The sequence below is a fragment of the Schistocerca cancellata genome, chromosome 5 (assembly GCF_023864275.1).
Source record: "Schistocerca cancellata isolate TAMUIC-IGC-003103 chromosome 5, iqSchCanc2.1, whole genome shotgun sequence".
In the NCBI taxonomy this organism is placed as follows: Eukaryota; Metazoa; Arthropoda; class Insecta; order Orthoptera; family Acrididae; genus Schistocerca; species Schistocerca cancellata.
In genome coordinates, this window is record NC_064630.1 from 3039220 (window position 1) to 3064470 (window position 25251).

At 39.4% G+C, this 25251-nt stretch overlaps 1 protein-coding gene across 1 annotated transcript in view; it reads left to right on the top strand.

Moving 5' to 3' along the window:
- LOC126187706 (nuclear pore complex protein Nup205) overlaps positions 1-11150 on the top strand; it is a 277609-nt gene extending 266459 nt beyond the window's left edge. Inside the window, exons 32-34 of the mRNA XM_049928949.1 lie at positions 4668-4878; positions 4959-5083; positions 10939-11150. Coding sequence (XP_049784906.1) covers positions 4668-4878; positions 4959-5083; positions 10939-11022 — 420 coding nt within the window. The 3' untranslated portion in view covers positions 11023-11150. The remainder of the gene's footprint in view (positions 1-4667; positions 4879-4958; positions 5084-10938) is intronic.
- Positions 11151-25251: the final 14101 nt, after the last annotated feature.

Below are 25251 nucleotides of genomic sequence, written 5' to 3' on the forward strand. Positions count from 1 at the left end.
CTCCACTTACATCATGAACAGTTTTCTGAGGGAACACCAAATGGTAGCAATATTTTTTGATCTGGAGAGAGCATACGATACCTGTTGGAGGACAGGCATCCTCCGCACACTGTTCTCTTGGGGCTTTCGAGGTCAGCTGTCCCTTTTTATTCGTGAATTTATGGAAGAGCGCACATTTAAAGTGTTAGTGAACACTACTCTCTCCAGTACTTTCTCCCAAGAAAACGGGGTGGCCCAGGGCTCTGTGCTAAGTGTTTTACTGTTTGCCATCGCCATAAATCCAATTATGGATTGTCTCCTTCCCCATATCTCGGGTTCCCTCTTTGTGGACGATTTTGTGATCTATTACAGCTCTCAACGGACCAGCTTCCTTGAGCGACGTCTTCAAGGATGTCGCGATTGCCTCCACTCTTGGAGCATCAAAACCGGCTTTCACTTTTCTCCCAGTAAGACTGTTTGTGTCAATTTTTGACTTCGTACAGAGTTTCTTCCACCTTCCCTACATCTAGGCCCTGTCGACCTTCCGTTCGCATCTGCGATCCGTCAACACCCTCCGTGTTCTGAATGGTACCTCCAGGGGAGCGGACCGAGTGGTCCTTCTCCGCCTCTATCATGCCTTAGTGCGTTCAAAATTGAACTATGGAAGCATAGTTTACTACTCTGCTTCGCCGTCTATTCTTCGACGCCTCGACTCTATCCACCACCGTGGATTGCGTTTAGCTCTCTCCTTATTCTCCAAGTTCTTTACCCTGTCAACCCTCTGGTCCACTGGATTCAGGACTACCTCCACATGCTCCACTTGGGGGGGGGTCTGTGGCATTCCTCTGGATCCCAGGACACGTTGGTATCCGTGGAAATGAGGCGGCCGATATAGTGGAAAATGCTGCAGTCTCTCTTCCTCAGCCCGCTGTTCGCATGATTCCCTTCGCCAATCTACAGTGTGTTTCATGTCGTCATCTTGCTCTTTTATGGCATGCACATTGGTCTACACTTCCCAATAATAAATTGTGGGACGTGAAAGCTCTTCCCTGTGCTTGGACCTCTTCCTCCCGAACTCGTCGTGAGGTAATTTTAACTAGACTCCAGATAGGGCACTGTCTTTTTGGCCATAGACATCTTTTCAGTGGCGCTTTGTCCCCACTGCTCTCAACTGTGGATGGTGAGACACCGTTTACTTGAGTGCCCCTATTTTACTGCGCTACACGCCCGTCTACAGCTGTCGCCTGATATATCTTCCATTTTAGCAGATGACACGCGCTCAGCCGATCGTGTCCTCGAGTTTATCAGTGTCAGTGAGATGACGTCGGTCATTTGAAGCTCTTTTTGGGGAAAACAGCCCCCCCCCCCCCCTAGTGGTTTCCTAAGCTTTCCTTCTGTTTTTTAGTTTCCCCACTTTTTGAGGATTTTTTTTTTTTTGATGGGCAAACTTCTGTGCAACTCTTGACTATTTTTAGAATTTTGTTGAATCTTGTCAAGTTGCTGTATTGTTGCCAACCAGCATGCTGGAAGTAAGGTTGTAAAGAGTGATTTTGAAAATTGAGGGAATGATGCTCAGCTGATGGAAGGTGATGGGGATGCAGTCAGCCATGTTTCTGACAAGTTAGCATTCAGTAGCAGTGCAGAAGTGGACATCTCAGCATTGCCTGTATACTGTCTAACGGTTTACAAAAATTGTAGTTTATACGTGCAGACATGTCGTGTTTTCTGCACCCTTTTTTAAAGTAATCAGAATCTGTTGGTGCTGTCTGCCTGTGCTGTTTAAAAAGTTGGTTAAGAACTTTGAAGAGACTTCATCAACAATACTAAAGAAATGGGGAAACAAAAGACAGTGAGCTTTCTCAAAAGCATCACAATCAAAAGAAGTTAGTGTCACTCATCTCATTAGCATGGCACTACACTTGAGATTTCTAACAGAATCAGTAGACAGATTGTACACAACAATGCACATTATTGTCCTTACAAAAAGGAAATGCTATGTCTTCATCAGATATGGGGCCCTGCTTTTTTGAAGGTGATCTAGGCAAAGCTGTGAAAGTGAGTTCACAGAGATACACAGACATGTTGGAAGACTATTTTATTCCATGATTTCCTGAGCACAAAATTAACAAGGAGACATTTTTTCAACAAAATGTAGCAACCTCCTACACACAAGAGTATGCATAAATATTGTCAGTGCTTTATTGCCAAGTCACATGATCTCCTGAAACAGAGATACCACATGCTCACCAGACTTAACAAGTGTGACTTTTTCTTGTGGGGTTACTTGAAGAGTAAAATGTACTGGAACACCCACCTCACTCAGCTGCGCTGAAAGAACACATCGGGCAGGAGATAATTCAAATCCCAGAGGCAGTGCTGCAAAATGTAGTGAATAAGTTCAAAGCTCCTCTCTCTCTCTCTCTCTCTCTCTCTCTCTCTCTCTCTCTCTCTCTCTCTCTAATGTGTGCAGGTTGGCACTATGTACGTCAGTATGGCTGGTGCAAAACAGGAAATTATTCTTAGTGTTAACAGAAGAATCATAACCATAGTAATGTAGTCTTGCCAACACAATAACAGTTTTTATAGATATTAATGACAGAAGAAAGAATTTTTGCTATGAAGACTTTACCAGAATTGTGTCAGTTCTGCACTGAGGGAATGGAGAGAACATTATGAGTCAAACCCACCAGCATCTAAGGCTGCTCTACAATTTAATTCATGAATTTGAAACTGAAGGTTCTGGTGTGGATGCACCTTACTGTGAGCAACCTAGGAAGGACGAATTGACAATAATGAAATCAATATCAGTGTGGCTGTTATGATGAGTCCAAAGAGGATCACAAGACAATTGATCACAGAGTTCCCAGAAATAACACATCGATCGTTCTAAAGGATATTGCATCAGCAGAACTGTAAAGGTTACATTCTGCATCTGATAAACAAGTTGCTGGGAGATGATCCGGGGCTAAAATTTTGTGAAATTATGCTCAATCAGTACTGAGTTGACCAAAATTTCTCTCTTAACATTTTGTAGTTGGTTGAGACCACACTCAAGTTATCACAACATGTAAACTGATGGAAACCGCCTTCTTGTTTTGGAGCAGCCACTATTTAACCTGGTGTAAATGTGTGCGATGCAATGTGGTATAATTGGGAGCCTGTGCTTTATTGACACACATGTCTCTGGAGTCTGTTCTTGACTGTGTTACACCAGGTATCATCATGCATATGGACAGCTGTTACCAATTCTGCTCCCAGCATGATGGAGCATGTAGACAGTATACATTAGCTCATAGGACATACCTCGATAACGTTTTGAAAGGAAGGATGCTTGGGCACTCAGTTGAATTCCCATCATAATCCTCTGATATCACCCCAAAGGATTTCTTCCTTTGAGGTATGGCTAAAGGTGAAGTCTTTGGGAAGAAGCCATGAACTCTTTAAGAAACAACTGGTTACATTGAGTATGCTTTCCACACTCTGGACAACATTCAGCTGTGTGTGCATATGTGTCAGAGTGTTCTAGGTAGACTTGAACAGTGTACTAATGAAGATGGCAGATAGTTTGCATAAAAAGCAGTGATGTGTACTGTAATTTGTTGGTGGGCCTGTGTCATGTTCAAATTATCAAAAATTGACATAAGTTTAATAAGTGTGAACCGACTTTTTTTGGTGCCTTATGTACATTCTTTGTAATGGTGTCTGACTGTATGTACTTGGTAAACTCAGGAACTACTGTAGCGATTTTGACACAGTTTTAACTAATAAAAAGACTTGAGTTACAAGGAAGGTGTGTGTGTGTGTGTGTGTTTTTTCTATTTCCGACGAAGGCCTCATTAGCTGAAAGCTCATTTTCTGAGAGTATTTTTGTTGTGCCTATCTGCTATCCAGCATCTATGCCGTATGGTGACGAGCAACTATCCTTTTCGTAATATTCGTACATTCTATCCTGGATTTTCCATTGTTGCATTTTCATGCATGATGCATCAGCTTTTCCTATCACACTATCTACTTCACAATAAAAAAAATGTTTTCTTTACAATCATGTACATTTAATTTATAGAAAATTTTCCTCATATTTACATAGCAGCCTTTTTATGGCTTCTTAATAATATCTGATACAAATGAATTATTCCATAACACTAAGTGTGATATGATATATGATGAAAAAACAAGCCATGTCGTATCCAGAGATTGGATAATAGAAAATGTGGCGTATTATGAAATGGGGGAACACTTTTTTCCTTTATCTTTTAACCTATCTTCGAGGCACTACCCAATCTATTCAACTGCTGTTCCAAGTCATCTGCTACATCTGATAGAATTACAAAGTTTTCATAGCTTCTCCTTGACCTTGAATTGCATACATTTAATTTCTTAAAGGTCACTCTGTGTCATTTGTAATTGTTTTGTTGTGATAGTTTTACGACACTCAGACAATTTTATTGACTGACACACATCGTTAGTGGCCACTCTACTACTGTTTTTTTGTTAGCTGCGTTGTTTGTTTGTATGCACATAGTTCTCAGCAAAACTTCTTTTTTTCAGATGTGTGTGTGTGTGTGTGTGTGTGTGTGTGTGTGTGTGTGTGTGTGTGGGTGTTGGGGCTGTATTAATTAGTGTTACATTAATTGTTTGTTACCAAGATACCAATCAGCTACCTGACAGGTAATTCTCGTTTGCTTCAGTTCCTTCCAGAAGGTGCGAGTCACGTGAAGGCACTTCCCACACGCCGATCCATCGCAGCTCAAGAGCTGGAGAAACGAATTAGACGCAAAAAATGGGAGATGAAACTAATCGCTTTCCTGTTGGACAACAGTCTCTACCTCGTGTGGTGCCACCTGGATTACTATATGCTGCGTGCCATACCTCGGTCACGTTTTGGAGATTCTACATCTGGTAATGCTATCAACAACAGCGTACATTCCAAAGCTAATTTAATTAAATTAGAAAATGTTTTATCACATTGTCATTTGCAGGTGTGCTGTCAACTCTTAGTGAAATGTCGTGGCAAATTTCTGCCGACGATGTGAGCAACCTGAAACAGAGTTTGGTCTCGGTATTCAATGACAGCTTCAGCAAACAGTTGATTGAAACAAAGAAGGTATGTAACACCTCAGCAGCTTCAATTAATTCTATAGGAACCGTTCCTAAGAGTTTTGAAGGTTCTGTTTAGGTACATTTTGTATGCATAGGGAAATTACCAATTACCTTTGCTGACAGTACAAGTGCTTGTCATTAGTTGTAACACAAATATATTGACAGAGAAACTAGCAGTAAGAACTTTCTTACTTTATTTCTTTCAGACATGATGATGCTGATGCTGATGATGATGATGGTAATAATAATATGTTTCATTGCAGAAAGTAATGTAAGACATAAAAATTTTAGACACTGTGTGAGAGCAGACAGATCAATAAATAAATAAATAATTTTATAGAGCTTAATCTTGACTGGAAAATATTGCTGTCTGTGGTTAAGGTTTAAGGACCTGCCGTTCCTTTCCATGTATGCTGTGGCTGCCTTTGACGTGTGCCTGTCTGTCTTTCCCATAGTGTCTTCTTGTGCTACCCGCTAAACCCTCGAGTTCTGTTGACACAACGCCATTCGTATACCAGTGTGTTGCGCGGATGCCTACTTCTGTCCAGTTCACCCTGTAGATCTTTGAAGTTCTGGTTGTTCAGTTAGAGTACTTTTGGATGTATGCTGTTGCAATGCCATCTTGGTATTTTTTGCTTTATCTTCCTCTCTTCTTTATGATTGGCATTTGGAAGTTGTTTTTTATATTACATCCCTCTACACAGGTGGAGCACTATTCAGTTTTATTAAGAAATTTACAGTTTATTATGCTTGGCCAGAGGAAGGTATTGTAGAGATAGTGATAGTGACAGTGAGAATTGTCAGTCATTAAAATAGTTATACACTTCTACGGCATGTCAGAGTAACAGTTATAACACTAGCCTGTTATGCGTCACTCTTCCCTGCCGAACCTTTAGTCCTGTCACGGGAAAAGCCACGTATAACACTATCTTGCCACGTATAATGCACAAGCATAGCAGAAACAAGCTCTGAGAGGATTTTGAATTTTGACCGCACGTGTATCTAATGGACGAGGGTATAACTGGAATTTTGAATATAGTGAAATTAACAGGAAAACTAAATGGACTTTAACCTTGGGAGTTAATGAAAGTGGTAAAATTCATATGAGAGTGAAAAAATGAATGGTCGCCAGTCCAATTAGGCACATTAATTTGGAAATATATTTTTAAGAAAATTGAACATTGGTTATTAAAGTTACGTTCGTTGATGTTTCCCTTTGAATAACGCACAGGATATAAACTGACACAGGGCACTCTGAGCTGTATGTGCAGCAGCAGTTATCAATAACACACACACACACACACACACACACACACACACACACACACACACTAGTAATTATGGAAACAAGTTTGCACCAGGCCCTTACTAATATCAGCTGCACTCGAGACCATTACTTAAACCAATACTGAAATGTTACTGCATGAAGTGCAGAACTGAATTTGGACATGGTGGCTTCTATCTTTATTGACATTTGGGGGGGGGGGGGGGGACAAATAAAGATAAATAATATCATAAATAAACTGTTTATACTCCTCTGCATATGTCAGTTTTCCTTAGTAGCAGTAATAGTCCACTTATCTTTCTAATATGTGGAGAATATGGTGGGGACCCATAAACTAGTATAGTGTCACTAGTCATACGTTATGACTATTCCAATAAAAAAAAAGACTAATTCAAACAAAGCTAATCCTTCACTTCACTTGGAGTAGTTCGTAATTTACTTTGCAAGACAAAAAATTCAACACTGAGCTAAATTAACTTCAAAAAAGGAACCATTCATGATAGAAATAAAAACTCCACTATTTTTAAAATGAGCTTAACTTATTTAGCTTGTTTTGCCATCTGTGAACCAGGTATGTTAGACATTAACACTTACAGAATCTGACACTGTATTCCTGCAAAACCTAAACTTTGCAATAAACTAAGAGTACATTAGCAAAATCCTATTTAATTTCACTTTTGTGGTTTTAACTTTAAATTTTGCTACTCCTGTTACATTTGACAAAAATAAATAAATAAATAAAAAATTAAATTCACTTTGGAACACTTGAATACAAGAACTGTTCATTTAAAACAGGATACTCTGTTTTAGTAGCGCTTAGGTGAGGACCCTGCATAGGTTCGTGTTCAGGATAGAAAATATTGTTCCGGAAACAGATTTATAACATTTGGATTATTATTAAAACCACTCACACAAATTAACCGGTCCATGCCCATATACATAGCTGGATGTATGAAGTTAGTAAAGCAGTGGCAAAGTTTTGGTGGCAAGCGACATGGCAGCTAACTGTACTAACGGCTCTTGTTGTTTGAATGCTCTAGATCATCTCTTCTTGGCGTCACATTTTCAACATATTAGAGCAATTCCTTTTTGCCGAGAATAACAAATATTAGCCTGATCCACATACGAGGCAAAATTCCTTTGCAAAGCAGCTTCCAATTGCCTTTCTTGGCACCTTCGAAGTGTACCGTGCTATGGGTAGCCACATACTGCATACCGTTCACACCACCCAGTTCGACCGCCAAAACCACCTTTTTCATCGTACCGTGCCACTTCCGTCGCAGAGAGACTTCACTACATCTTTTATATATAACGAATACAAGTGCCCTAAGCATGAACCAGCTTTCAGTAAACGTTGTCTTTTTTATAAACATACATATATTACAAAAAAATTTATTATTTTAACAAATTATTTTGCTTTTTCCATGTATACATTACGAAACTCTAATTTCCTGTCACAAATCTTTGACTTTAAATTACAAAGAATACGCACTCCATAGTTGCAGATACACAGTTACGTAATATAAACCTACTTCTAATCGATATATGTGTTACACGTTACTGGATGGTATAGCACGTTACTCTATTGGTCATACAACAGATCTGGTTGATAGTTCGTCAGAATCTGAAAGAGATGGTGATGCTTTTGGGTTAGGACCATGCTTTAGCAGCACATTATATTGTCACATTGAAAGCACGATCGAGTTCTTATCTGAAGGGAATGTTGTCGATGAAGTACAACACTTAGAACTGAAAGCACATTTATTCCTGACACCAATGTACATCCAGAACAGGAGCGATTATCTGTGTGGAGAGTTCAATTATTTTTGCAAAGATTGAGTGACCAGATATACAAATGTAATATATATCGAGAACCTACCGGAACTATCAAATACGAAATAACAAGCAATTGTTGCAGGTTAGGTTTGAAATGCCAACCTGCAGCATGCCAGTCAGCGGTGCTAACTGTTACACAACCCATGCTAGCAAACTGGATCTAGATTTTGTCAAGAGTCCTGTGTATGGCAGTGCTGGCAGATCCTCATCCTCACACTCTGGTCACATTGTTAAATCTCCTTCACTATGATGAACACCAGATTGGCCCGTTCTGTTTGAAGTTTTGTGATCATCGAGTGGGTTTTCAGTTTCCTTGAACTTCCCACTGTCAATCTGCAAAGCAAGACTTCGTACAGAAGATGTGCAATTTTATCTTCTCAGTAAAGGATGGTAATCCTCAATTTCGTATTTGAAGTCTGACAAGCGATGAAGGATACAATACCACCCAGTGTAGTGCTGTAATAACTTTTCTAATATTGATTGGTGACTCCACGGAGTGCTGTGTGCACGACGACCGTATATGTTAAATTAAAAGGAAGGTTCACCATTGGCCGTAATATTGATGTTTTATTGATAGCAGAATCCACTTTCGATCACATATTGATCATCTTCAGTGCTGGAAGCTGTGGTGTACAAATTAAACTCAGACACTGGTATCAAGTTATCAATAGCCAAAACTGAGAAGCGATCACAATAACTCAATTGTTCGCTTGTTGTGATCGCTTCTCAGTTTTGGCTATTGATAACTTGATACCAGTGTCTGAGTTTAATCTGTACACCACAGCTTCCAGCACTGAAGATGGTCACTATGTGATCGAAAGTCGATTCTGCTACCAATAAAACATCAATATTACGGCCAACGCTGAACCTTCCTTTTAATTTTAACTTTTCTAATAGTCCCACTTTCCAAACAGGCAGGTCTCATGGGCTGTATCTCATTGGCCTGTGTTTGGCCACCAGGGCACACAGGGTCCATATGCGAGCCAGTTGCCTTGCTTCTTTGTTTCTGGTGACAAGCTGTCTCACATAGTGCACCTAAGTATTGTGCAGTTGAAACTGGGAGAGTATATCTATTGTCAATTCGAATATCCATTGTCATTTCAGTCTCACGAGCAGAAAGAATGGAGTGAATCGCGTAGTGTCTCGCTTTGCTGCATCGTATGCAAATGTCATCACATGTGGTATTGTATCCCAATATCTTTGTTAGATGTGAACGTACATTGACAGCATATCTGCCAGCGTTTTGTTAAAGTGTCCTGTGAAACCGTTTCTGAGGTTGGTAAGCAGTTGTCGTTCAGTGGGTGATGTCGCATTGTGAATTGTTCAATGTACAATGTACACCTCGCAGCTTACTCTACAGACAGATGCTGCAGAGTGACTAATGGCTCATCCCTATTTGTGAAAAAGATACTCTCTCTCTCTGCCTCTCGCTGCTGCCCATCATTCATCAACCTACTTTCTATGCACACAACCCTGGTAATATCAGACGATGTGTGTGTGTGTGTGTGTGTGTGTGTGTGTGTTAGAGAGAGAGAGAGAGAGAGAGAGAGAGAGAGAGAGAGAGTGTGTGTGTGTGTGTGTGTGTGTGTGTGTGCAAAAGCTGGAACAGTGTCAAAGGCGGTCATCATCATCAGTATCAGTGCCATCACAACATTACCATTTTTGTTAAGAGGAATGTAATGGCTTTTGAGGTAAGAGTAAAGGCAAGATTTCTTTAATGTGGAATTTTGTTCATATGTATCTGTGTTGAAAGTGTATCTTGAGTGGAGTGAGGGCTCATTTGAGATAACTGATCAATGTTTTAAGTTATTAGGTCTACAACTTTGCTTCCACTGTTTTGCAATAGACAGCAGTAGCGGCAAGTGGGATTCAGGTGGTTGGTCGTAGGTGTAATACAATAAGCTTAGGCATCTGTAAACATAATGCCATAAAAATATTAGTGATTGCGTCATAAGGTTATTCTCGATTATGTAGCGGGAAGTTTTAATTTTCTGCTTTAAGATGAAGAAATCTGTGACTGTGGCTCTTAAAATGCTGGGTGAGACAAATGGTCAGGGAACTATTAGTGGAAGAATGGCAGAGAATGTTTTCAGTGCCTTAAGAACAGTGATTTTGATATTGAAGACCGACATGGCAGTGGAAGACAGAATGTTTTCATAGCTACTGAAACAGGCGAAGACAGTCACAGGACATCTTTATCGAAAGCAGTTGATGCGTTGGAGCCCGGCACTGAAACGCAAATGGCCACAATACAGCGATAGACACACAAAGGTAATTTTGCACAAGGTCAGTGCTCGATCCCATGTCGCAAAACCTGTCAAGATATACATGGAAACATTGAAATGAGAAGTCCTATCCCTCCCGCCGTATTCTCCATACGTTGCTTTTTCTGCTACCACCTTTTTCGATCAGAGCCGTACAGTCTTGACTGACCAGCACTTCCGATCATATGAACAAGTGAAAAATTGAATTGATTCATGGATCCCCCCAAAAGACGCCCAGTTCTTCCGTCATGGGATTTGTATGCTATCAGAAAGATGGGAGAATGTAGTGGCCTGCGATGGGCGATACTATGAATCGTAATTTTGTTGTAAGTTTTTCACAATAAAGCCCCAAACTTCGAGAAAAAACAGCAGAAGCAAAGTTGTAGACCTAGTAAAACAATAAAGTATGGCTGTTTATAGTATGTTTAAGATATAAAACATTTATAATTCGGAAATTATTTTTTTTCTCCTTAGGATCATTCTGCCATAGAGAGGGGATTTGTAGAAGCAATGCTTAGAAGAATTAAGAGACTGATACAGTTTGCACCAGTTAAGTAATGTTGCAGGATAAGAAAGATTTGTATCATTTCACAGAGTGCTTGTTAGTAATGTAACTTTCTTGTGATTAGTAATGTACATTATTTTGTAATTTTTTAAATAAAAATGTTGATGATTTCTACACTTTTTTTAAACCAGCTTTTAAATTACTTCTGTGTCTTGACTTCATCAGTGGAAAAAGGAAAACCCCACAATTTCCCCTGTAATCTTTTGCATGTTAGCATCTTGGAAACTTTTATCCAAAAATAATAGTTTTTGGTATTGTGAATGGGAAAGGAATTTTTGCCTGGAACAGGGAAATGTTATCAGTAATGTAACTTATTTTGACATTAATTTAAGTAGGTGGGTTGATTCCATTGTAATAACGTACTGCAAGTGGTTTTCGTGGCTAAGAAAAACATAGTACGAAATAAAACTCTTCACCAAGAGTATCTGTGACCACTTAGTAGTTTGTCAGCTTGACAGCTATTTTATTTGATCTTGCGTTCATAATTTTTTTCTACATTGTATATATGTGGGCATTTCGAAAAGTAAAGATACAATGGCTCGCAGTCCTTAAATAGAACATTAATTTAGGAAACGTCATTTGCATCTTATTAACTGGATTATTTGTTATTTTTCGACATAATCACCCCCATTATCCAAACATTTGTTAAGTCGGTGCACAAGCTTTTGTATCCCACAGTCATAGAAGGTTGCCGCCTGTTGTCGGAACCACATTTCAACTTCATCTTTGATCTCTTCATCATCGTGGAATGATTTTCCACCAAGATGTGACTTTATGTAACGGAAGACATGGAAGTCAGTGGGCGCAAGGTCGGGGGCTGTATGGCGGATGGTCCAATTCGTCCCATTTGAATTGTTTGAGTAGTGCTTTGGTTATGAGCGCTGTGTGAGGCCAAGCATTGTCATGAAGCAAGCGGACTCCACTTGTCAGAATTCCCCTGCATTTGTTTTGAATTGCCCTTCGAAGACGTTTCAAAGTCTAGCAATATGCAGCAGCATTAATTGTCATTCCAGGAGGCATAAATTCCAACAGAAGAATGCCGTGTCTGTTCCAAAAAACAGATGCCATGATTTTCTTTGCTGAAATAGACGTTTTGCATTTCTTGGCTTTTGGTGAATTCGAATGGCGCCGTTGCATTGATTGTTTCTTGGATTCAGGTGTATGGTAATAAACCCACGCCTCGTCACCTGTCACAATGTGATCAAGGAACTCATCACCTGCTTTAGCATCGTGTATGAGGAAGTCGAGTGCAAAGCCCATCCTTTTCTTTTTGTGTTCTTCTGTTAACAGTTTTGGAACCCACTTGACAGTCACATTGTCATAAAGAGTTGTCATTGACACGTCTGGTGTGATCTAACGCAATTTTTTCAATGTGAGACGTCTATTCGCACGAATTGCTTCCTCCATTCTCCGAAGAAGGGCATCAGAGATCACAGATGGGCGACCTGTTCTTTGTTCGTCATGAACAGCAGTCCTACCATCAGAGAAATGACGACACCATTTCGTTACATTTTGTCGGTTCATAACGTTCCCATAAACAGAAACAATTTCTTTGTAAATATCCACTGGTCGCTGACCTTCTGCATGAAGAAAACGTATGACGGAGCGCACTTCGCATTTGGCGGGATTCTGAATCGGCGCAGCCATTTTAAACACGACCTACTCCGACCAGAAGCAACGTTCAACTGCCGAACAACCGCGAGGAGAAAGCTAATGGTTCAAGGTTAACACCAGTGTTGCCAACTTGCTCGCCAAAACTCTTCTGTTCCTCTGGCATACAGTGTATCTTTACTTTCCGAAATACCCTCGTATTTAAAGTTTCAGTATCATGACAAAGTAAACAGTTTCATTTTAGAACCTTAGTATTAATCACGCACAAATAAAGGGTCTTCTATGACATCCTTTCACCCCCCCCCCCCCCCCCCCCCCCTCTCTCTCTCTCTCTCTCTCTCTGCATGCAAGTCCTGTTGCAATCAAACAATTGTTAACTTTCAATTTGTACCAAGGATTTTCCTCTAATAAAACTTGAGGGCATGTCTCAAAACAGGGCCACACACAAAAATAATTTCAAATTATTGCATGTGCCCAGTACGAAACCTACTACATCACCGAAACTGTTAAGTGACTATGAGACTGTCAAAATGTTTGTTTTCTCTTACAAGGTAAGAAAATATCTCACTTGAGAATCTGTTCAACTTTCGACGGAAAATGAATAGGGCTGCACTTTCTCCTTATACGAATAGTAGTATATTGTGCCATCTTGTAATACTATCTGCCAACTTCAAGTGGTAACAGGAAAATCTTGACTGCTAACAGTACCTTAAAGGTGTTGTGAAATATGAGTACATAAATTGGCAATTACACAATTAGTGAAGTGAAGTGAAGTGTTAAAGAAGATTAAACGGGGTAAGACGTTTATTTTCCTTCTCGTACCTATAGCACGGATTTTAGGCTTAATTTCACGCGCGTATCGTAAGTAAACAGTGACTTAAACTTATATGTAATCACCAGTTTTTTTGTTCAGTACTCTTTCAATTTATTTATATCTGTCCTGAATAGTTTCTAGGGTCCTTTGTTTACGTTTTAGTCAGCACTTAAATCAGTTTATACGATTTCTGTTTTTACCATGAGTGAGAAGTGTGTGACATGCCGTAGGATCGTTAGTTCCGGGGTGTGGTGTGATGGGTGCTGTAGTTTCTTTCATTGGGGTGAATGTAGTGGTGTGGGAAATGGGGACATAAATGAGGCTCACCAGTGGTATTGTAGGATCTGCAGTAGAGGCAGGAAAATACTGGAACAGGAAGGGAAAATTTCAGCTCTTCAAGCTGACCTAGACAAGGCAAGGGAGGATCTGGCCAGGTTAAAGAGGGAGAAGGGTGAACAGAGGTGGGAAGTGGCAACAGGTAATAGGGGGAACAGGCAAAGGAGAGCATCAGACAGCTTTCACATAAAACTTGAAAACAGATTTGATGTATGGCCTCAGTCAGAATTGGATGAGCATCATGTAGCTGAAGCTGTAGAAAGGGTGCAACAAGCTTTCAAGGACTTGAAAAAGGTAGGGAAATTTGTAAAGAGAAAGAAAGTTCTGTTGTTACGTAGCTCCCATGGTAGAGGTGTTGGCCAACTACTGCAGGAAAATCTAGGTCCAGAGTACCAGGTCACAAACTTTTTCAAGCCTAGTGCTGATCTGGGTCAGGTAACAGAGGATTTAGGTTCTTTATGCAAGAATTTCACAAAGGAGGATGGTGTGGTTATAGTGGGTGGTCCAGGAAATAGCATTGACAGAGACTCTGAATATTCCATAGAGAGTGACCTGGTGAAGATAGCATCAGCAACAAAGCATATGAGTGTGGGATTTGTGTCTATGTTGAGACACTATGATCGACCTCATTTGAACTCTTCTGTTGGGAGTGTGAACTTGAAGTGGCTGCTTAGGACAGATATAGGGTCCCATATTGGTTTGATTCCTGTGGATGCTATCGATAGGTGGGACTACACTAGGCATGGCCTTCACCTCAATAGGAAAGGGAAGGGAAAACTGTCTGGGTTGATTGCAGAAAACTTAAGGGGGGACACTGTCACAAGTGGTAAAATACCAGTGGTAACAGGTGTCCGAGGGATGCCTTTTTTAGGATAGGGAAGGGGGAAAGAAAACGAGTTTTAAGAGAGATTGGCAGACACACTCAGTTTGAGAAAACAGATGAACAGGAGTCAGATTGTAGCATACAGCCTCCATTTAAACAATGTTTAACAGAAAGTAATCATCTTCTCCAAAGCAGTTATAATCTCATTAGTATGCAGTATCAGTTATCTTTATTACGCCAGAACATTCCGGGTCTCAGAAATAAAGTTGATGAACTACTCATTTGTATTGATGAAATGAATTAATCTAACCAAATTGACATAATCTGCCTCTCTGAACATCAAGTGACCACTAGTACAGATATGTTAGACATTTCAGGATTTAAGCTAGCTTCATAATTCTGCAGAGTAGATACGGATGGAGGAGTTGCTACATTTATTAAAAACTGCTATAAATTCAAGAACATTGACATTAATAAATTCTGTTTAGAGCAGCATCTATAAGCACGTGCAACAGAAGTAGAGTTACATAACAGATCCTATATAATAGTAATTATTTACCGAGCAACTGCAGGAAATTGTAATCTATTCATAAATCATCTAGAAGCTCTTTTGGGTTATTTAACAGGAAGAAACAAAGAAATTTTGATTGCTGGTGACTTTACTGGAAGTTTCCATTAGAAATTCTGTATTAAACATTTACTGCAGTTAGTAATGTTGTCTTTCAATCTAACTCACACTGTAAACTTTCCAACTAGGATGACTAAATCCTCAAGGAAAGCCATTGATAACATTTTTATAGACAAATCAAAGGAACAGAATCATATCATAAAACCTGTAATGACTGGACTTTCAGATCATGACATGCAGCTCCTTGTTTTAGATGTAAATTCTAAGCAGATTATCAAGACTGCTAAATCTGAGTACAGGAGAGTAGTCAATCAACCAAAAATTGAGTGTTTTAGAAAACAGCTCAAAGATATGAACTGGAAAGATGTTTATAGTGCTCATGACATGAATGAAAATTGTAATACATTTATGAACATGTTTGAAAACTGTTTTCCTCTAAAAGTTACTCAAATTAAACAGAAGTCAATAATAAAACCATGGATTACACAAGGAATAAAGATTTCCCCTGTAAGACAAAAAAGAAAATGTATCTGTCGACCAAGAATAGCTCCAATGCTGACGATTTAGCTAAATGCAAGGAATACTGTAAAATATTTAAAAAATTCAGACATCTAAACAAATGCACTACAAGAAGAAGATAGCAATGTCAGGGAACAAAATGAAAACAATATGAGATATAGTGAAAGAGGAGACTGGTAGAACCAGAAAGCAACAGGAGCAAATAGCACTAAGGGTAGATGACACATTAGTAACCGATGGGCATAGTGTGACAAATCTATTTAACAAGTACTTTATATCCGTTACTGATAGAATGGGATTGTCAGGATCAGTAAATAATGCCCTTGAATATGAAACTAGCCTTCACAAATAGCTTCAGCTACATGAATATGTCACTCACTTCACCAAAAGAAATAACTTCCGTAGTAAAATCTTTAAAAACAAAGCATTCCGGTGGTTACGATGAAATATCAGCAAAGTTAATTAAGGCATGTTCTTGTGAATTTAGTACAATTCTAAGTTACTTGTGTAATCAGTCAATTATAACTGGGACACTTCCTGACTGGCTAAAATATGCAGATGTTAAGCCCCTATTCAAGAAATGTGATAAAGAGATACCATCAAAGTACAGACCGATTTTACTTTTGCCAGAATTCTCAAAAGTTTTAGAAAAAGTAATGTAGAGGCAGCTTCTCAACCATCTGACCACAAATAACATATTATCAAGAACACAGTTTGGATTTCTGATGGGTTCTGATATCGAGAAGGCTTATTTACACCTACAGTGAAAATGTACTTAATTCATTAAATAACAAATTACAAGCAGCAGGTATTTTCTGTGATTTGTCAAAGGCATTTGATTGTGTGAACCACAACATCCTTTTAAATAAATTAGAATTCTATGGTGTCACGGGCAGTGCTGCAAAATGGTTCAAGTCATACCTCACTAACAGAAAACAAAGGGTGTCAGTGCAAGGGCTAGTGAATTAAGTCATCAGTCATCATTAGAATGGGTAGAAATTACATGTGGTGTCCCAAAGGGATCCATCTTGGGGCCATTGCTTTTTCTTGTGTACATTAATGATCTCTCATCAGTTACACTGCCAGAAGCAGAGTTCGTTTTGTTTGCAGACGACACAAGTATTGCAATTAATAGTATGTCAAATGTAGTTCTATAAAGATCTGCTAATGATATTTTCATGGATATTAATAAATGGTTTAAAGCCAACTCACTGACATTAAACTTCGAAAAAACTATATGCTATTCAGAACCTGTAAGAGGTTTCCACCCAGCATGTGCATAAAGTATGAAGAACAGCAGATAGAAGAGGTTGACAGTCTTAAATTCCTGGGATTACAATTTGATAATAAATTCAGTTGGGAGGAGCACACCACAGAACTGCAGAAACACCTTAACAAATCTGTATTTGCAATTGGAGTGTTAGCTGACATAGGCGACATAAAAATGAAAAAGCTTGCATACTTTGCCTACTTTCATTCCATAATGTCATATAGTATAATATTTTGGGGTAACTCTTCAAGAAAAGCGTGTAATATGTATTACTTGTGGAGTAAATTCATGGACGTCCTGTAGAAACCTCTTCAAAGAACTGGGTATACTAACTACTGCCTCTCAGTATGTTTACTCCTTAATGAAATTTGTCCTAAATAATATATCTCTTTTTCCAACAAACAGCTCAGTTCATACATACAATACCAGGATCAAAAATGATCTGCACAAGGACTTCACTATTCAGGAACACTCATCTTCAATAATTTGCCAGCAAACATAAAAAATTTAGTTACAAGTAAAGATCAGTTTAAAAGGAGCCTGAAAGACGTACTAGTGGCCAACTCCTCCTACTACTCCATTGACGAATTTTTCAATAGAAACAAATGATGTATTGTATGTATTCATACTATTAGTATTGTTATTTCATCAAAAACCAAAAAAAAAAAAACAAAAAAAAATCAGAAGGGATCTATGGATCGAAAAACTAATGTAATCTAATCTACAATATGTAACACACATGATGATTTTAGAGACGATATCTGTATGGGGCAAAAGTGGCAAGTGAGTAGCCATACACAGGTATATGAGAAGGAAACTTCTAAATTTCAATTACACAATAAATCAAATAAATACTTACTTAGGGATTACAATTGGCAACATCATTACACCTAGAAAATAACTTCCCCCACTTACCTGGAAGCACTGCTGTGGAGCCATGGAAAGGCTTCCTTGACACTTCTTAACGTATCCTGTGGAATGACTGACTGCAAGTGACTGGCAAAGGCACTTTCCATCACACAACCACAAAGGAAGTAATCTGAAGCCATAACATCCCTGGAATGGGATGGTCAAGTAACGTTGCCAAAGTGGGGTATCACATGGTTTGGAAACATTTCAGAGTGTAGCTGTACTCTGCCGTGCTGTCTGAGCTCTTGCTCCATCCTGCTGAAACCAGACAATATCCAGCAGTTCTCTTACCTGCAACGAGGAAAGTCTGCATTCTGCAGCACATTGTTACTATGTCTGGTGCCATCCCTAAAAAGGGGGAGAGCGACGGCATTATCTCGGATATCAACTGCACACCGCGTCACAAGTTTTGGATTCACCTGAAGCTTTTCGTGTAAATATCTTTGTCTTACGAAAACCCAGTACTGGAAGTTATGCTTATTAACACGTTACGAGTCAGGCCACAGTGACAGCTGCAGTTCCCCAGAAGTGTAAACTTTCTTGACTTCTTTGCTTGGCTTGAGTTTATAACATGAAGGAGAAAAGCATATTGCCATCTGTTTCAGAAATACTGAAATCAATTTTAAAATTGTCGTCACAAATTCGGAACCAGATTCTTCGAGCAGCCCTAGAACTTCACCTGTCAAACTGCCCTTAATTTTACGATGAACTTTTGCAATGGAGACAACTACAAAAGCACACTGCAGTGACAAAAGTACAGGAACTGATCGGGCTTGTAGTATTTTTCAAATGATGTGGCATTTTGTGGAAGCAGGAGCATCCATTCAGCAGCTCTCTCAAGTATTAAAAGAGCGAACAAATGACTTCGAGGCATCAGTGCTCAGAAATAATACATTGTGAAGTAAGAACCTGGAAATCTGCCTCGGAGGTTCTTAGAGTGCTGACTGGAATGTGTTAACGTACCCACTGGAATGGGTTAATGTACCCAGTCAGAAGAAAGTTTGCATCACTGGAGAAAGTGGCTCTCGGTTATTCACTGCAACAATGTCACGGCAGTTCATACGTCACTTTATTATACTGTTGTGTGTCGACTCCTGAACCACCAGTAGCTTATGCAGTTGAAGCTTCAAATCATTAAGTATGTGGCCTAATTACCATCACGACACTTGTAATGTTTGCATATGTCGTCGTGCTGAATGTCTATGACTGTGTTCAACTGATATGCAAACTCATTCCAGCTTCTCACACTTATTTCATGGTCTGGTGACTGACTGCCAGTTCAAAACACAGCCAATGTCCCTTCTCTTTCTCAGCCTCCTGAAAACACTGTGACTTTTGGGTACAGCCAGGTGGCTATCATTACTGCTCTGTCACAATGGCTGCTGATCCTTCATCTCGGAACCAGTTCAGATAAAGCTTTCTGCCACTACCACTTGTGACTACACAGGCCACTGCTCTATGGCACATTAATTACATAGTTCTATTCAGCAACTGACACATGCACAGCATTCAATGTGTATTCAGACAGGGTTTCCAAATGCATTGGTAGATACAATGCACATCACCCTGTAAAATGCTTGCTTGGAGCACAAAAGTCAAGGTCTCCATTTATTGTAGGGTGTGCAGAGCTTTAAGTTAAGTAACTAAAGGAATGAATGTAAACGTAAACGTAGGCTACTGCGGCCATTGTCACAGTCTATAAAATTCTTCTGGGTTTGAGGCCCCATTGTCAACTGTAAAATTCCGACGACTGTTGCAAGATGCCTTCCTCAGGGTGTACTGCTAACTGCTGAATGAGCACTAGTTTGGTTACATATATACTATGGAGGAGTGCAGTCATTGGATATGAGGGTGAGGAGGAAGGGTATTTGGAGTTCTGTTATTGGTCTTTGCATTGAGTGTTGTCATTGGCGGAATAGGCGTTTTCCATTGGAGTTTCCTGTATTGCTTGACATTGGTGTAAATCGGCGAATATGAGACTGAGTGGTAAATGCAGCATAGTGATATTGACTAAACGAATGAAGTTAACTACTCACTATATAATGTAGGCACAAGTGCTCAACAGGAAAGATTAAGATTGAAAACATTGCTGAGCTACTCTAGCCAATACAACTCCTTATGAACATCAGGCCGAAGACTCAACAGCGTTTACAAAACTCAACTTTACGGTAAGTGGTTAGCTATTTTCCTTCCATTATTTGAATATCTGCCAGGACTTCGCAATACCATATGAACTTTATATGTATAAATAAAAATTTAACAATGGAAAATCCAGGATGGACTGTAACAGTATTATGAAAAAGATAGCTGCTACTCACTATATAATGGAGGTGCTGAGTTGCAGATAGGCACAACAAAAATACTGTCAGAAAATAAGCTTTCGACCAACAGGGCCTTTGTCAGAGGTGCATGCACGCACGTACGCGCGCACACACACACACACACAAAAACATGCGCGCACATTCTCTGGTAGTGCCAATGGCGGTGTGGCCTCAACAGCCAGAGAATGTGGTCACGTGTGTGAGTTGCGTGGGCACGTGTGTGTGTGTGTGTGTGTGTGTGCGTACGCGCATTCTATCTCTGCCAAAGATCTTGTTTGTCAAAAGATCATTTTCTGACAGTCTTTTCTAGTGCCTATCTGTGACTCAGCATCTCTCCTATATGGTGAGTAGCAGCTGTCCTTTTCATGTTGTTAAATAAAAATTTTAATCTTTGTTTGTTCACCTAAAATGTGCACCACAAATATTGCAGAAATGGAAAGTTCCAGTGCAAACGGTTTTCGCAGAACGGATTGGTAGTCAGGGGCTCGTTTTGTTAGCCAGTCAACAGATTGTAATAATACTTCCTGTATTTTTTGTGCAAACATACACATTTTTAAATGGAAAAATGCCTATTGACATTACCAGACTAAAAGTAGGATAAATTGGAATGTCAGTGGCGTTTGTTGCAGGATTCTAGTGAGAGTCATTTACAACATATTTTGAAAAGTTCCCACACCAACACTTGTTGTGGTCAAAATGACCACCAGCAGTGGCAATACATGCTTTCAGTCTGGTATTGAATGCCTGCAGCACAGCTGCTAGCATTTCAGTGGAGCTGTCTGAGCAGGCTGCAGTAGTATGTCATGGCATATCATCGGGCGCAGTTGGTATGACACTGGAACAGCAACTTTCAGCATTCCCCACAGAAAGAAATCTACAAGCGTCAATCCATGGAATGGGCTGGCCAAGGTACATATCCTCTGCATCCAATCCAACGATTTGGTAACAACTCAGGAAGACATGCTATATAGTACTTCATGTACTAGGGGCTGGACAGCCATCATGCTGGCACCACAGGTTCCTCCTAGTCTGCAGAGGAACATCATCTAGCGTCCACAGAAGATGGTCTGTTAGGAGGCCAAGATACTTGTGCACGTTCAGTGTTCCGTCTGTGAGAGATAGGCCTATGAGCTTATGGCTCATTATCCTTGTTTCCATGCAGCTGGTGATGGATAGAGGGAGAGAGGGAGGGAAGGAGGGGGGGAGAGAGAGAGAGAGAGAGAGAGAGAGAGAGAGATGATTGGCATGGAACCCATGTTGATGGAGAATGTGCAGTACACTTGCCTGACTCAGGCCACTTCCTCGTGTGACTGTGGGAGCTAATGTGTGGATCAACTGCGGCAGCAACTAGAACATTAATTTCTACCTCTTCTGTCGTCACTTGTTTCCTTCTGTTCTGTTGTCTAGGTGTTGCACTACTACTTTGTCTGTTGTTAAAGAAGTTGATAAATAATTGTAGAGATGGATGATGTCTACTGGGATATCTTGCTGTATACGCCATACAAAAATGAGTGGCATGCTTCCTAACCTCTCCATACACTAAGAGCATTTCAGCTTTTTATGTACTGGTAAACCCCATTGTCCATTTATGACCTATTGCTTGGACTGTCACACATTAACTGACTAATAAGTAGCAATGCACTCAAGGAAAACACAAGCACACTGTAAGCAAACGTCATATTGTACATCGCAACTATGCAGGTTGATTGGCACCGACAAGTGTCAGTACGGAAACTTCTGCAATGAACACCACTGACATTCTAATTTACCCTCATTTTAAGTCTGTTAATGTCAATAGGCATTTTCCATTTAAGAATGTGAACGTTTACACAAAAAATACACTTTACAAGTATTATCACAATATGTTTATTGGCCAACAACATGAGCCCCTGACTAAGAGTCTGCACAGAATACCGTGACCGGTAGATGCGCAGACAGCAGGGCAAGCATGAGGGCTGTGGGCAGGTGCTGTAGGGGAAGTGCCTTTCTAAACTGAAGCCTACTTATAATAATAATAATAATAATAATAATAATAATAATAATAATAATAATAATAATGTATGTTCTGCCAGTCATAAAAGGCGACGAAAAGAACAAACCACTAATAGGGCTAACCCCCCTTTTAGTGTGATTACTTGGTTCAGGACAGAACTAAAGAAGCCTCGGACAAGTGCCGTCATGGTCGGGGACGACGCTTGAACCCTATGCCCGCCCACAATGGTAGCGACACTGCTAGCCAACTGGAAAAGGATTTAAATCTGAATAGAGGTGTTTTGCAGGATATGCTTCCTGCAACCACCCTAGAAGGAAAACAAAGACAGAGGATGAGATGGTCAGATGAAGTTAATCGACACCTCATGTTCTGTTATTACCAAGCAACAAACCTAGGAACCAACACAACTGGATACAGATCACAAGTATACACAACATTTATTACCAGATACCCGGAATTAAAATTTTTAACAGAACGACTAGCTGATCAGATCCGTGTAATAATCAAAAATAACAGGATACCCCAGTCAGAATTAGAAAACATCAAACAACAAGTACAACAAATACTGGAACAAAATAATGTGCAATCAGAAGAGGAAGAAAACACAGTAATGGACTCAGACATCCCAGAGCAAACAAACAAAGACCAACACGCATCAATTAAACAATCAGAGGAAAACGAAATCTTAAGACAGCCACCAGAAGCACAAATAGAACACGAAGAGAGACACGTGTTAGATATAGAAGAGAAATTTCAGCTGACATATATAGAATACAAAGACACAAATACAGACATTAGACCATTCTTGCATAGACCGCCAAATAACCCACAAGTCGAAACAACAATAAAAACTATCAACACAATCATACACAACAAAATAAATGAAAACACAACTATGGAAGAGTTACAACTACTGGTTTATATAGGAGCACTCACTACACTAAATATACACACTAGGCAGAGATCAGAACAAACCAACACACAGAAGAAACCCACAAAACCAGCATGGCAACACAGGTTACAGATCAGAATAGAAAAACTGGGAAGAGACATCGGACAGTTAACACAATTTATAAGAAATGAAATATCAGACAAAAAACGAAAAAGGTTAGGTAAAATCTCACAACAAGAAGCAATAGAGCAATTAGATGAAAAAAAGCAGAAATTGCAAGCATTGGCCAAACGACTTAGAAGATACAAAAAAAGTGAAAATAGAAGGAAACAAAACCAAACATTCAACACAAACCAAAAGAGATTTTACCAAACAATGGATAACACACACATTAAAATAGACAATCCACCAAACATAACAGACATGGAACACTTCTGGAGCAGCATATGGTCAAACCCGGTACAACATAACAGGCATGCACGGTGGATACAAGCAGAAACAGACACATACAAGATGATACCACAAATGCCTGAAGTGATAATTTTGCAACATGAAGTCACCCGAGCAATTAATTCTACACACAATTGGAAAGCCCCTGGAAATGATAAAATAGCAAATTACTGGCTAAAGAAGTTCACCTCAACACATTCACATCTAACTAAATTATTTAACAGTTACATTGCAGACCCATACACATTCCCTGATACACTTGCACATGGAATAACCTATCTGAAACCTAAAGATCAAGCAGACACAGCAAACCCAGCTAAATATCGCCCCATAACATGCCTACCAACAATATACAAAATATTAACTTCAGTCATCACACAGAAATTAATGACACATACAACACAGAACAAAATTATAAATGAAGAACAAAAAGGCTGCTGCAAAGGAGCACGAGGATGTAAAGAGCAACTGATAATAGATACAGAGGTGACATATCAAGCTAAAACTAAACAAAGGTCCCTACACTACGCATACATTGATTACCAAAAAGCCTTTGATAGTGTACCCCACTCATGGTTACTACAGATTTTGGAAATATACAAAGTAGATCCTAAATTGATACAGTTTCTAAACACAGTAATGAAAAATTGGAAAACCACACTTAATATCCAAACAAATTCAGATAACATCACATCACAGCCAATACAGATTAAGCATGGAATATACCAAGGAGACTCATTAAGTACTTTCTGGTTCTGTCTTGCTCTGAACCCACTATCCAACATGCTAAATAATACAAATTATGGATACAATATTACTGGAACATACCCACACAAAATCACACATTTGCTATACATGGATGATCTAAAACTACTGGCAGCAACAAATCAACAACTCAACCAATTACTAAAGATAACAGAAGTATTCAGCAATGATATAAATATGGCTTTTGGAACAGACAAATGTAAGAAAAATAGCATAGTCAAGGGCAAACACACTAAACAAGAAGATTACATATTGGATAACCACAGCGACTGCATAGAAGCGATGGAAAAAACAGATGCCTATAAATACCTAGGATACAGACAAAAAATAGGAATAGATAATGCAAATATTAAAGAAAAACTAAAAGAAAAATATAAACAAAGACTAACAAAAATACTGAAAACAGAATTGACAGCAAGAAACAAGACAAAAGCTATAAATACTTATGCTATACCAGTATTGACCTACTCATTTGGAGTAGTGAAATGGAGTGACACAGACCTAGAAGCACTCAATACACTTACACGATCACAATGCCACAAATATAGAATACATCACATACATTCAGCAACAGAAAGATTCACATTAAGCAGAAAGGAAGGTGGAAGGGGATTTATAGATATAAAAAACCTACATTATGGACAGGTAGACAATTTAAGAAAATTCTTTCTAGAACGAGCAGAAACTAGCAAAATACACAAAGCAATCACTCATATAAATACATCAGCTACACCATTGCAATTTCATAACCACTTCTACAACCCTTTAGATCACATAACATCAACAGATACAAAGAAAGTAAGTTGGAAAAAGAAAACACTACACGGCAAGCACCCGTATCATCTAACACAGCCACACATAGATCAAGACGCATCCAACACATGGCTAAGA